The sequence below is a fragment of the Brienomyrus brachyistius genome, chromosome 2 (assembly GCF_023856365.1).
Source record: "Brienomyrus brachyistius isolate T26 chromosome 2, BBRACH_0.4, whole genome shotgun sequence".
NCBI classification, from domain to species: domain Eukaryota; kingdom Metazoa; phylum Chordata; class Actinopteri; order Osteoglossiformes; family Mormyridae; genus Brienomyrus; species Brienomyrus brachyistius.
In genome coordinates this window covers 18,011,311-18,025,471 of record NC_064534.1, presented here as the reverse complement: position 1 = coordinate 18,025,471, position 14,161 = coordinate 18,011,311, and the positions used below count along the sequence as shown (strand labels likewise).

General features: G+C 40.8%; 1 protein-coding gene across 1 annotated transcript in view; it reads right to left on the bottom strand.

Moving 5' to 3' along the window:
• Positions 1 to 13,756, bottom strand: part of LOC125716031 (pappalysin-1-like) — a 110,926-nt gene extending 97,170 nt beyond the window's left edge. Inside the window, exons 1-2 of the mRNA XM_048988255.1 lie at positions 13,276 to 13,756; positions 4,140 to 5,223 (exon numbers count right to left, since the gene is read on the bottom strand). Of these exons, the coding sequence (XP_048844212.1) occupies positions 4,140 to 5,223; positions 13,276 to 13,669 (1,478 nt within the window). The 5' untranslated portion in view covers positions 13,670 to 13,756. The remainder of the gene's footprint in view (positions 1 to 4,139; positions 5,224 to 13,275) is intronic.
• Positions 13,757 to 14,161: the final 405 nt, after the last annotated feature.

The window sequence follows — 14,161 nt, the reverse complement described above, 5'->3', positions numbered from 1 at the left end:
TTTGTCAAATCATTACATTAATGTTACATTTTTTAAGACTACACAGCAAGCTCTCCTTTATGAAAGCAACCAAGGGTTATAACCTTCCGAAATTCAGTATTCTTCTAAATTGTTTTTGATTTCGGTCTAGCTGGGATAAAATGCCTACAATGCCTCACTTAGTTTATATTTGTGTCCCTCAAAGGAATCTTACACGTTTCAATAAAACAAATCAGCATTGTAAAGGCGACTCATATAAAACAACAACAACAACCCAAAAACACACACCTGCTTCATGAGAATGCCCCAACAAAGCCACATATTTAAATATCATTAAGAAAGCCATAAATGGTGGTTTCCTGGGTTCAGTGAAAGGAATTCTAAGGGATGCATACCAGGCTTATATGTCAACAAAGCATTACAAGACCAAAGATACAAGCAGAGAAACAAACGCTGACACAAATCTGGTGTGACAAACGGAAAGCTAACAAAGCCAGCCAGACACAAGCAGGGTCTTGGGTTCCCGTCTCAATCTTCAGGGTCGTGAACTAGGTGGACTGGCCATAAAAATGCTGCTACAGGCTGTTAGGAAATGGCATAATGGCAACCAGAACCCCCAGAAACCTTTGTTGCCTGATGGTTCCAGACAGTGCAGTGGGTCCTGCCAGCATAGAGAGTCACAAGCATTACCTCTGGCTGTCTTACAATAGCAGACCTACACCATGGCAGTGCTACGTCACTAAAAATCCTCTCAGTGGCCCAACGGGGTCTGCTCACATTATCAGATGAAACTTCCTGCCTCAAATTCAATTAAAGGTAATATTTAGAGGTATTTCTTAAAGGGACAGGCCACTTAATGAGAATGTTTAAGCCTTGTCACCCAAGGGGTGATGGGGAGGGCTGAACGTATAAGCGCCGATCATAGTTTATTTTTAGTCTGTGGAAAATGATGGATCGGTAGGTTAATTATCCGAAACCTCTAAAGCAGCGTTTTAAAAACTTTTATGCTGCGTACCACCTCAGAGAGTATTACGGTGTCTGTGTGCCACCATTACGACGTTGTGCCCGAGAGATACTGGGTAAGAGCTTCTGTTATTTCCACTGCGCCATGTTAATCGTTTGACATTTTCTCTTTTGGTTCTAGCATTTGCTGGACTTTTGGTTGTTGCAGAGTGTTGCTGCGGGTGGCAATTTCATCATACTCTTTATCTTTAGGTTTTAAATATTTAATTAGATTAGTGGTGTTGTACGAATCTGACTTAGTATCTCCTCTTGACATTTTTGTAGAGCACAGTTTGAAGACCACTATGCTATTAATTTGATCAATTTTGTACTGCAGCGCAGGAGATATTTATTTTGCTCATTTATGATGTAGCTAATACTTTATTACATGGTATCAGTTATGGGCATCGTCACATTGTCACAGGGACGAGTACGAGCATATGGGCACAGTATCGTACCCGATGCCGATAATAGTATCGGTGTATCCCTAATTTTAAGTAAACGTTTACAGATGATAATTAAAAAGTATAGAAGAAATAGCTGTAATTCAATCAATAAATATTAAGGGCTTTTGTTTTTGTTCAGTTCCTAATTAAATAAGACATAAATATTGTCATTTAATTTAATTTATGTATTTCATATAAAGGTTTGGACAGGATGGAGCACATTGCTCTTTTTTTACACATAAATTTGAACATAGATAAAAAAACACGACATGGAAACAGGCAGGTTTAAGTCTGCGACGTCACACTGACAAACTCACCCAGACAGCCCTACCGAGCACAGCTACAAAGGCTCTAGTCCTGAGATGCAATCAGAAGTTGCTAAGACATGTCCCACTCCATATTCATGAGGGCATAATGACTAAATAACTGATTGAGACTGCACAGCAGGGACAATGTTTTGCTTAATGTAATGTGTAACAAAGATTGCTGTAATTAGGATTATAATTTTACTGTTATTATCGACGACAGACTAGTGAAAATTGACACTGGAAAACAAGATTATGCCAGAAATCTAAAGCTAGAAATTCCCATAAGACTATTACAAAGAGCAGAATTTACTCTACTTCCTCCACTACTTTACAAACAACTACTCCATTGAATCATTAATGAAAAGACAATTGGCTTAAATGAGAAGACAAGCTTTCGTAGGTACATGGCTGACACCTCAAAGTGTTTTTTTCTAAGCTGTTTTGCCGTAATTAGCCAATGTGAAACCCAAAGTGCGCAGAAACATGGTGAGCGGGAGCACCCCTCCTACATCTTCCCGTAGTGCACATGGACACTCCCAGCCCCCAAATATTCTGGAATGTTCTGCTTTCTGAAAAACACTCTCTGAGGGGACTCCCACTCTGTAATGCGGCTGGAAATCCAGTCCCAAGCAGCAATTGCCTCTCGGCTGTCCAGTGGGACATGGTTTCCATTCGCACTCACTCTCTATAAGTCCTTTTTTATAAGCACAAAATAAATCTCAAAATTCGGAAAAATATTTCAGACATCTCCAAGGAAAAGATCTCTATTTTTCCTCTCTTCCAGTTACCAAGAGAGCAGTTTGTTTCGGCCCCGGAGCAAGGGAACCTTATCGCTCTTGAGCAAAGGCCAGAGTGACGCATTTACCCTGTAGGATGTAACCCGCTGGCCCGAAACGCAGAGCCACACGAGTTCAGAGGCACAGAGGCGAAGCTCAGATCATGAGCCGTGCCAGGAAGTCTTCTATCACCTGCTTCCCCTCTAGACCAAGAAATTAACAAGCTTGCCCTGCTACTCAATTTATAATTCAAATCAATTCACACGTAACCAATCTACCAACGGAATCAATGAAAGTGTGACATTAAACTTAGTTACGGCAAGCTAATCTTCTGCATGAGCTACATAAGCATGACGATAACAATACGTGTTTCACAACATTAACAAAGTAGCGATGCTGCAGGAGACTAACTTGTGTCTGTCCTCTTTTAACGTGACATAAATTTAAGATGAACAATTGATCTCACCCAAGTACAGATTTAATAAAGTGATGCTGAGCAACTAAAATTAAATTAAAAACAGTCCAAGCTAGCTGTAAAAGCTGGCTTTGACTGCTCTTCTCAAGATGTTAAGGGGGCATATGGTGTACTGGAACAACAAATCCTGCAAGCCTTTTTCCAGCTGTTCCACAGAGAGAGGGCTGATTCGGCTGCTCATTTCTGAAACATGGCAGAGGAATGAATGGCCCACGTTGTACAGACAAACCACTGACTACTATGAATATGTCATAGGTAATAATGCAATTGAGAAGTACTGGAATAAATACAGACCAAGTTACCCTGCTGCAGGTCACGCCCTACAGTGGAATATCCCGTGTCTGTTAGCTGTCAGGCATCCCAAATTCACAACTGAGGAATTCACTTCACAGTAATATGTTTTCACTGTATTGTAACTAAACTGTGTAACACGCAAATATGCAAGCATTAAATGCAATGAGTAAATGTGATAAACTGAAGAACATGGTTTTACATGCTGGGATCTATATGAATTGGTCATTACGATTATTAAGTCAGTAATGTAAATTGCTATACTATTTATCCTTAAAGAAAATGTCCATTGCCTTATATTTATTATACTTATAATGTTAAATTAATTGAAATCTTAAGAATATATATATACATACATATATATATATATATATATATACATATACATACATACATACATACATACATATATATATATATATATATATATATATATATATATACACACATACATACACACACACACAATCACAGCAGGTTTTAAGGGTCAGCTACCCAGCTGATCATTGCAAGATTTTGTGTTTCCTGAGCTGGTTATCAGATTATTTACAGAATTTAATGGAAAGGTGCACTTGGAATTATGTAGTGGAAGAACAGTTAATATTACTATTGAAGCATAGCGCAGTATACAATGGAGGCCAATGAGCTTCTGGACGATTCAACTAAACTCGTGTCCCAGGAGATTGGGTTAAAGAAAATATCATACGATTGTTTAGTTTGGGTGGGTGGAGGCAGTAAATGTCCTATTGTCTAGGGCTGCTTTGGAAATCCATCTTATCCCAACTGAAGCAAGAGAAAGACATTTACATTAATTGCTTTTGTCAATACTCATCGCTAAATGTGGAAGGAAGTGTGGGCTCACCGTAGTGGTGAAGCAGGATTAAAGCACGTCTTCGTGACATCAGTGATGTTGGGGTTACAGCAGTCTCCTTGATCGTAGCTGAAGTTATCCCAGTTGCATTCCGGGTCACACTCTTCGTTGCCCTGTTTTCTGTCGGGACAGTTAGTCCTTTGCTTCTTGCAGAAGCCAGCATCAAAACCGGTAAGCGTATGGTTGCATTCGGGGTCGCATTCCTCGTCGCCAACTTTGCTAATGTCGCAGTTAGCCAGCACCAGGCGGTGTCGCAGCGAGGAGTTGTACACGTTGTGGACAGTCAGCTCCCAGGTGATGTTGTACATGCGGAAGGCCTCGTTCAGGTGCTGGTGCTGCAGGTGGATTTGGTGCTCCGTGACGGTCGGCTTGTGACGGGAGTCATCGTAGACATTCACTACCCGGTAGCGCACCATCTTGGGCTTGCGGAAGGTCCAGAAGTGGTTATAGTTTATCGCCACATCCACGTTATCGCAAACTGTCTGACCACAGGGCGGAGGCTCCAGCACCGTGTCCAGCCACTTTCCCGCATCTCCCACTCCAGGGCGACCTGCCCTCTCTGCCTGCGGGAAGCTGCCATCTTTCACAGTGAGCCACTTATGAGAGGCGTTGATGAAGCTCTCATGGATGACCAGTTGGCTAATGTCATCTGGCTCGTCTCGGTTCCGCCTCTGCATGCCCCTCATGATCTCCGGCTGGGAGCAGGCACGTCGCCATAGGTGAAGGTGCTCCACCATACCACGGTAGTTGTGGTTAAGGGCATTGCCGCCAATCATCAGCACCTTGCACTTCCTGGTGAGGGGGCTGAAGACCTCACCTGACTGCTCGCGGCTCACAGCGACCTGGGCGCCGTTCACAAACAGCTTCATGTGCTGCCCATTATAGGTGACGGCCAGGTGGGTCCACTGATGGGGCAGGTAGCGTGTGTTGGAGGTAATAGAGGTGACCTTGTGGGCACGGTCAGTCTTGAGGGAGAAGAAGAAGCGAGGATCCCGGTTGCCCTGCTCACTCACGGCTTTAATTCCCAGCAGCCAGCCCCGGTCATTGGAGGCATAGAAACACTTATCATAGAGTCCTAAAGCAAAGAGAAACCACAGCTCAAAATTAGCAAAAGCCGAAAAACTGTACCTGTTCTTACCAGTACTGGTTTAATTACTTTTCATAGTCAGCTCTGCATTTAGACAAGATTTATAATATCCACCTGCTTATACATTTTTAAGCATTCATGCTAGCACATATCACACATAAGAATTTATGTTTTTTGGCATGCTTTCTTCTGTTTGACATGCCTGACTGGAAACCTGACTTTGTTTTTTGACAAGATTTTTGGTAAGCAGGAATGTCTGCCACAATATTCCGCACTACGCTCAAGTGCCTTGCTAACAGTGCAGCAATGCACGCATTTGTTCAAAGGGAAACATATTTCAGTACGCTGTCACTTCTCCTGCAATGAAGGTGAGAGGGAGCGAGACGTAGACGGCCGTCTTGGGGAATACAGGGCAGTGAGAAAATGCAGAACTGAACATGGAAGGACATGGAAGGATCCGAACTGTAGCACTATCGGTTGCATAAACTTATAGCTTTGCTATACTTTCTGATGAATCTTCCTGTCATCCACATCTCCCAATAGCTTGCATAGTGCTGCTTGCGGACAAATTACAAATTGTAGTGCAACAAGTGAAGGGAAGCCAAGGTCTGCCTTCTTGGGTAGCAGGAGATAATCAAAAACCATTAAGTAATTCACTATGGACCCACAAATTTCAGACCTATGACCCTTAAGCAGATATAGTGCAAAGCTGGAGGTGTGCACTGATGCATTTATAAAATACATTTATATTATTAATTTTACATATTACCCTTTACATTAACCTGAGAAAAATGTTGCAAGGAATGCTGCACATGGATGCAATAAAAGGCCTTAAATTCAGTCTACCTAGAGCAGCATAACACTATACAAAAATATTACTTATACGTAGAATTTAATTTCACAATCAAAAACTGTTAATTAGCTGAATATGTCATGTCACGATACTGATGAAAAGATGCAGTTTTCCTCCACCATAGTCTACACACATAGGATTAAAAAAGTAATAATTTAATTGGCTCAGTGATGATGAGTTTATGTAAACATACTGCTCTAGGTTGGTGGTTTGAGGTGTGTAGGGTCTGCAGATCCAAAAGCATTGGTTCCACAGGTAAATTTACTCAATGTGGGTCTGCAAAACATTCTGAAAAAAATGTAACACCATAAATAATGCAGGCTAACGTGGTTCCCATAGCACGTCTTCCACATTGCTCTTGTCCCAAGACCACAAGACTACAATGAGCCATCTGCTAACAATCAGACCCTAACAGTGTGGTCTTGTATCAACAGAGCAAAGGTTACATGAACATTCAGTCTATTTTCCTGAAATGTGCCTCACCGTGGGGAAGTTAAAAATCAGAAATGGTACTTTTCTGCAAAAGCCTTATTATGCGAGGGGCTCTGAAGCCCCTTTTCCTGTTTCGCTTGGACGGCATATGTTAAGTTCCGGAAGGTAACGTGTTCTTACATCTGAAGGAAACTTTTAGGGTTATAATCAAGTTATAAAGAGGCAAAGTGTAGGAAGGGTCATGAAAAATGAGAGCGAGCTTTAATTGAGTGTATGAAAGCGTTCATGTATGCTTCTGTGTATGAGCAAGCGCACATTTGTACACTCCTGTGTTACACACTGTCAGCACACCTGCAGCGTGCACGCATGTACGAGTGCAGAATGCCTCGACCGTTGGAGAAAATATCCCATAATGACGATACCTCTGAAATAAAGAAGTTCAGTCGGTACAGAATACAGAACTCTTCACAACACCCCTTCCCATGCTAAGAACGTTCATGGGTTTCATATGTGATCTACATTAAAATATTAAAATAATATTAAAAATAAGGTTATTTTCAACAGCGTCAGCAGGATGCAGGATTTTGCCAGTTTCCTTGTTCCAACAGCATCCTTGGTATAAACTACTCCGCAGACCTCAGCGGTTAGATACCCAGTATTTCAGGCAGGTGGGATGGCAGGGGCACAAATAAACGTTGGTTTTGCAAAATATTATGTTTCAATGTTTTCCACTGTCTGGCAGAAAAGCAGTCATCTGTTCACTGGAGCTGAAGACACGCTAGTTCACTTAAGTTGAAGCTATACCCAAAATGCCTGAAAGCTTCTTAATGTAAACAGCAGTCATAATTTTATCGAGCTCAAACAACAGAGCACATTTAATTATTCCAGACTAAACAAGCGATGGGATATGCTGAGGCAAGGACAACCCTGGTGGTTTGAACACACCTACCGCTGCGTAGAGTAATTAAGGTACTATTGAGGTCCACAGGTAATTCTGTCGTATTTTGTCAAGTGAAAAATAGTCACGCAACCACAAAAAGGTAGTCGCAGCAGATGGCGTGAATTGCATAAATCCACAAAACACCTCATTTATTTCCCTTTTTTCCTTTATTTGCCCCAGTACAAGAGCAACTTTCCTGTGAGCATTACTAGTCAGCTCTGTTTCATGTGACATCAGCTTGCTAAATACAGCAGAGGGCTCTGAAAGCTGCCTGTGCGTTTGGTTAGGTCCCCTGGGTGTCTGCTGCTAGGCTAGCGGGAATCGAGGACAAACAGGGGGCGCGAGCACCAGGAGAGGAAACCTGGGATTCCCTGGGGTTTTGGCAGAAAGGCGTGAGTTACAGCCCCACTGCGCGGTGCTGTTTACACATCCTGCCCCCGTGTCCATGTGTGGAATCTGTCTTTGCACAGCAGTTAGAGGTGTGTTTATGAGGGGGATTCGATGCTGACCGCAGCAAGCAGAGAGGCTGTAAAAAGTTTCCAAAGAGAGGGCGGGCACCTGTGTTTGTGGTGGAAATCAAATTACGGTTTACCTTGAGTCTTTATTTTATGCACGTGCCATTTATGCCACAAGTTGATGTATTTTCAGAGTCACAGGTCAATATATCTGCACGTGGGGAAAAAAAGCATGAAGACAAGGTTGAAAAGAACACCTTTCCTTTTTAAATATTGTAATCACTTACATTTTTATGACTGCTTAATAATCATTTTTCTGCATATAATTCTCTGAACTTTGAGGGTGTACCTATGCATTTCAAAGCTTATTGGAAAGGTAGCTGTCACAAACAGCAGGAAAACTTTGCAATTCAACTAAATATGATGAATTCAATATGTAATATTAACCTCTAGATACTGCGCGACATTAATAAAAGCTACACAATTATTCGACAATCATTATTGCTGTTGGGAAGCCGGTGGTTTCTAGGAGCGGAATGAGTGAAAGATGCGAGGGAGCGTAGTAACACAACTAATAGATACTTAATTTTCATCAAAAGCAGCGACTTTACCCAGTAAATTTAAAATAACTCAGCAGTGTGGCAAGATTGACAGATTCTCCCGTAAAAACGCCTGAATGGTTACCCTGCGCTTGAATTAAGCTTCTGCAGCTTTTTCTTTCATTTTTACATCCATCTTCACATGATCACACTTTCTGCCCACTGGCCTGCATATCCTCAAAATCCAACCCAGTGCCTTTTTTTTAAGCAAAGCTAAGTTTGCAAATAATAATGACGTGTCCCTACTAAAATACAGCATTGTTAGGACACGCCAGTCCTAATATAAACACCCTTCACTACCTACATCTCAGTATGGAGAAAGGCCAGCTCTTCCACTACACAGGGCAGGTAAAATGAAAACACCGTCATTGTTCACTTTGCCGTTTCACACCATAATCAGACACAGTACTACTTGGTAGGTTCTTTCAATAGAGTCTGACAGATGTGGAAAAGAAGGGAGGCTAAACAAGGAATCAGAGCGACAACAATGTATGTCAGAAATGGGTCAAGAGGTAAAGACTGGAGCACTAGTAGCTCCTTCAGCTTTGACAGACTTTCCTCATGTCTTGTAATCTGCTCACTGCGTGGAACCTTTAAATATGAAAAAGGCAAAACAAGGAGAGCAAGGAGAGTTGATTTATAGAATCATTCATCAGGCTATGGTCAGGACCAGGGACAGTCTCCTTTTTTAAAAGTAGACATGGAATCTATTTATTCACCCTGTGCTATTGCTGGAGGGGAGTAAGGGGAGGGCAGGTCAGAGAAACTGCAGAATGTTAAGGTCCTGGAAGCTGTCCTACTGTCACCTCGCTGTCAGATAGTCACTATCTACCTAAATATGTCTCTCAGACAGCAGGGTGGGACAGACCTAGCCAGCACTCTTAGTTGTGTGAACCAAGACTCTTAGCAGTTAGTTATCCTGCTATGTTTAAAAACTCATAAGGCCAGCATTTGCTCCACTCCTACCTACATCTCTTCCTTGTATATCATAGTATTTTCTTTCTACCGGTGTTGTTTACCACAACACAGTTCTGTTGACTGATTAATGCCCCCCCCCTCCCGCCCCCATTCTCCCCCAGTGCTCTGGGGCTTCTTGCAGGTTCCTATATCATGTTTTTGCATGTTAATCAGGTCTTTTTAGTATTCATATAAGCATTAATTTAAAAATCAGCCTATGACAATATAAAGTATCTTGTTCAGTTAGAACCCTAAACATTTTGAGTGTTAAGGGCATTGTATAGTCTAATGGGGTTCTTCTATGATCAAGCAAACAAGAAAAATGTTTTAAAAGGCAAAAATATCCCTCATGGAGAGCAGAGAAACTGGAGTGAGCCCTTTAATTATGCACCCAGGAAATAATTAGGGAAAACATACCTATTTAAAATTAAGTTATATTCAGTTAGATTCACTGAAGAAATTTTCATTTACTATGCGCTGTTCATGGTGCTGAATTTTGTCATTGTTATTCCCCCAGACTTCCACTTGCTGCAGCTATTTGCATTACAAACATGCTCTTATGGTTTAATTTATTGATCAGTGTGAAATTCACATCCTGAATACAGCTTGACAGCAATACGATGACCCTCGTTGAAACTGGTGCAGATACTCTTTGTTGTGCAAGTTTCTTTTCTTTTCATTTTGGTGATGATGAAGTTTTTTATTTATCTTTTTAAAAAAGCAATAGTTCAACGGTTTCCATGTAATTATTATGCTCAAGAAATTAAATATTTATTTAAAAACTTTCTTACAGAGAGTAAAATATGCTACATTAACTGAAACTCTTGCAGAGCTATTTTATTATCCCGATGAACTGACAAATGTCTTGCATGGGTCTATCTGCCAACGACCCAGTGACACAAAGCTGATGACCAAACACAATGACGTGTGCCGGGGCAGACAAGGGCAGGCGGGCGGGCAGGCTGGAGTTCATTTCACGCCACGCGCTCTCCCGTTGTCAGTAGAAAGAATGCCAGTTCCTATCAAATCAGATTGCGGCATAAATAAAAGTAAATCGCAGTCTGCCATATAAGGGAATGTAGCCACTAAATGAAAAATAAGCATTTATTACATTAAAGATTTCGACTTTCGATTTCGAACGGATCAGTAACAAGCTGATGGGGTCACACATTTACATGACAAACATTTGAATCCAGTATTAAAGGACAATGATTGTCCGAAAAAGGGGGGAAAGGTATTTAAAAACATGTGAAGTTGCATCCCTGTATGTAGTTAATATCAAATATTATCATTCTTTTTTTTTCGTTGTTTCGCTACACCTTATTGCAACTAATTTTAGAACAACTAAAAGTGCTCATTTGTAATTGTGGCGTAATGCATGATAGCCTAATGTGAACGTGTATCGAAATTAAAAGATAAATCAGGTACTTAAACAAAAACAAATACTTAGATGAAAAAAATACAAATTTGACGTCGAGGTTAAACATCTGCCAGTGCAGCATGATGTATATGAACGCTGCATCTTGCGTGCCGTGTACAATGCGCTCGAATCATAGAATCGATAACGCGAAATAACATCCGAACAACATCCGAACTTAAAACGAAATCCATATAAATCAAAATAATTTTATCAGATAAAACAATTATACATTTGATAGCTGCCCGTCTCCCTTATATATATTTCTATAAGTACATATTGTTAACGTATCTTTATTTACTCACTCGTGTAGAGTTATATATCACCAACCATCATAAACAAAGAGTGCTTGCTCAGTTCTTGAATATTTTAACATCGGGAAAGCCCATCAGTGACATCCCCAGGGTTTATGCGACAGCGAAACTGACGTGCCCTCTAATTCTCTGCCGCTTCCCTTTGCGCAGTGCTCGGTGTTTGCGTCTATGATCACCGCTTGGCGAACTGCAACCACTTGAGCGATGATCCCTAAAGAACATTGCCTTTTCTGTATGCTAAATGAAGATTACGCTCTCTATTGGCAGACGAGGGGATCTAAAGGCTAGAAGGAAAACTTGAGATTATATAAATCCGAATGCTTTTAACTACAGTTCTCTTTGAGAAAACATGCACAGTCAACTTAAACCGACAGTAAAAGTCTGTTTTTGTTTTTTTATCCGAGCTTTAAAATAATTTGCAAACCAAGAATTATATGAATAATAGTAAGTTGGGATATTTCAAAAGTATGATTTCATCTAGCATGTTGTTGTATCATTTCGCAATCGTTTCCTGTTTAACAATCGAGTTTAATGTTAAACAGCCATATAAAAGACATAACGTCTCTCTTCCAAGCAGATTCCTAATAAATGGCTAGCATTTGCACACCGTTTTCTGTCTTCAACACACTGAGTACGAAATCCACATCGTCGAAACGGCTATCCCTGTCGCCCGTGAAAAGGAAATTTCGCTACGGTCCCTTTCAGGGAATAGATATATACTACACAGCGCTCATGCCTGGGGGGCGGTCCTGCGTCATTAACGCAGGCGACGAATCGGCAGTATACGCGCGGCGCTGGGTACCTGCACAGCGCCTTAACTTAAACTACTTCTCTCTCAAACTCGGATCGTCAAAGACGCAGTCCTGATTAATTATGAGACAGATTACTTTATTATGCTGGCCCATATTCAACATTAATCGATCATTGTTAATAAGATATTTTAATATGCATGATATATAGGCCAAATACGCCAACGGTATCGTAAAATATACAGGTATTTAAAATTGTGTGTTGATATATTAACCTGTATCGGCTTTGTGTTCATAAAAGCGAGCTCACCGCTATGGGGGAGCAGAAAATCAGCTATGTCATCTACTAGTGCAACGCAGGTAATCAGTCTTTAAGATAGACTTTCATTTAAATGTTATGATGTATGCTGGTTGCCTTTGGTTATATATAGTTTACATGGCAATACTGCGGAACCACCTATATTCCGGTGTCTTCCATTATATATTGTCCTATCTATGTAATAAAACGTAGTCATAAACTATAAAAACCAAAAGTCAGTATAAAGCAAGACTTCCTTAAAATGAACGACCTTATAAAGTTTCCTGAGGATGACTGTATGTGGGCTCCGTGTGCTTTACATGACTTCGTTAAGGTAAAAAAAGAAAAGACAATGAAAACTAGGCCTAAAACGTATTATCGCCAACTGTTAAATGCAAAAGTTTATTTTTGTTTTCCGAAATAGTTTTGCTGTTTTCGCCAAAATCGTTACGTCGTTTACAAGAACCCACGTAAAGACATCCAACAACATGCTGTTACTGAATAAAAACGTTTACGTTTCATGAATGTAATTCTCAAGTGTTTATTATTATTAGTAGTAGTAGTAATAGTAACGATATAGAACACTTTCCATTGCCACACGCAGAATCACAATAGTCTACTGAAGGATGCTTCAGGGGCACCTTCCAAATACCTGCCCAGATGAAAATGGGATTCCTTTTACATCGAAAATTATGGCACACAAACATTTCGGACTGTGCACGCAATTCAAAAGTTTCAGACAGTGCCGGAACCATAAACTGTTCTTACCAACTTAGGCTGTTTCACATGTCACTACATTACTTTGACTTAATCGCATATTGTCAAACTTATTATAACTTTATGATTTCCAGGCAAATTTCACTTGCAAAGCACACAATTAATTGAAAAATCTCAATTAAATATGCACACGTGACAGATTGTTTCTTTCAATCTCCACTACTTGAAGGAATAGACACGTTGTTAATGTTTTGGGGGTTAAACCCATTCATTCTCTTGGAAAAAAATAAAGAACAAATCGGATCAAACCTGCTATTACTGCGGGTGACCGTTGCCCTCCTTCTGGTTTGATCCACATTTCCAGGGTAAAATTTCCTCTCGGTACCTCCACAGTCGGCTTCAGTCGTAGCTGATCTCCTCTGCCGGTAAAATAAACAGCTTTTCCCCGACCTGAAGAGCTCTCCTCCGCCTGGGAGGAGCGACGATGCTGGCGAGGCGACCGTCGATCCATCCCGGGCAAGGATCGTTTGCCCCGAGGCAGACGTGTGGCACAAGCCCCTGGGAAGGAACTTCTGGCTTCCCTAATGCGCACCAAGTCTCTTTTAGATCTCACCATTCTCCGGACAGTCCCGCACTCAGATCCCAAACACATGATAAAAATTAAAAGGCAAGGCAGCCAGGGAAGAAAAGTCCAAAGTTTCATTTTTCAAAAGAAGAGAAAGTAAATTTTAAACGAAATATAATGTAGTGAAACAAATCTCTTCAAAGTGTTATATCCACTAAATGTCTCTTAATGTCTTCCCAGTCGTCCTTCAGATTTTATAACAACTTGTCAAGATACAGATTCTACACCAACCAAAAAGGCGATGCTGTTATTTTTTTCCTTTATAATGTTAAGCCACGACCCCCTTTCCTTGCCCCTTAAGCAAAAAGTAAGACACTTCAACAGAGATTGAGGGAAAGTGAATATGTTAATTCATACAAGTGCTCCACCTTCCCAATTGAAGGATCCCATTAAACTAGAGGGATGATTAAGTAAGTAATCAATTTGTTTGAGGAGGTTAGAATAATTTCCCTCTCAGTATTTTTTCAAGTCTTGATGAATTTACTTGCAGCACCCGGAGCACTTTTGTATTTGTCACAGCTTTGTGTTGTTTGCTTATCCTCCGCGCAAAAATAGAAGGACGATTATAAT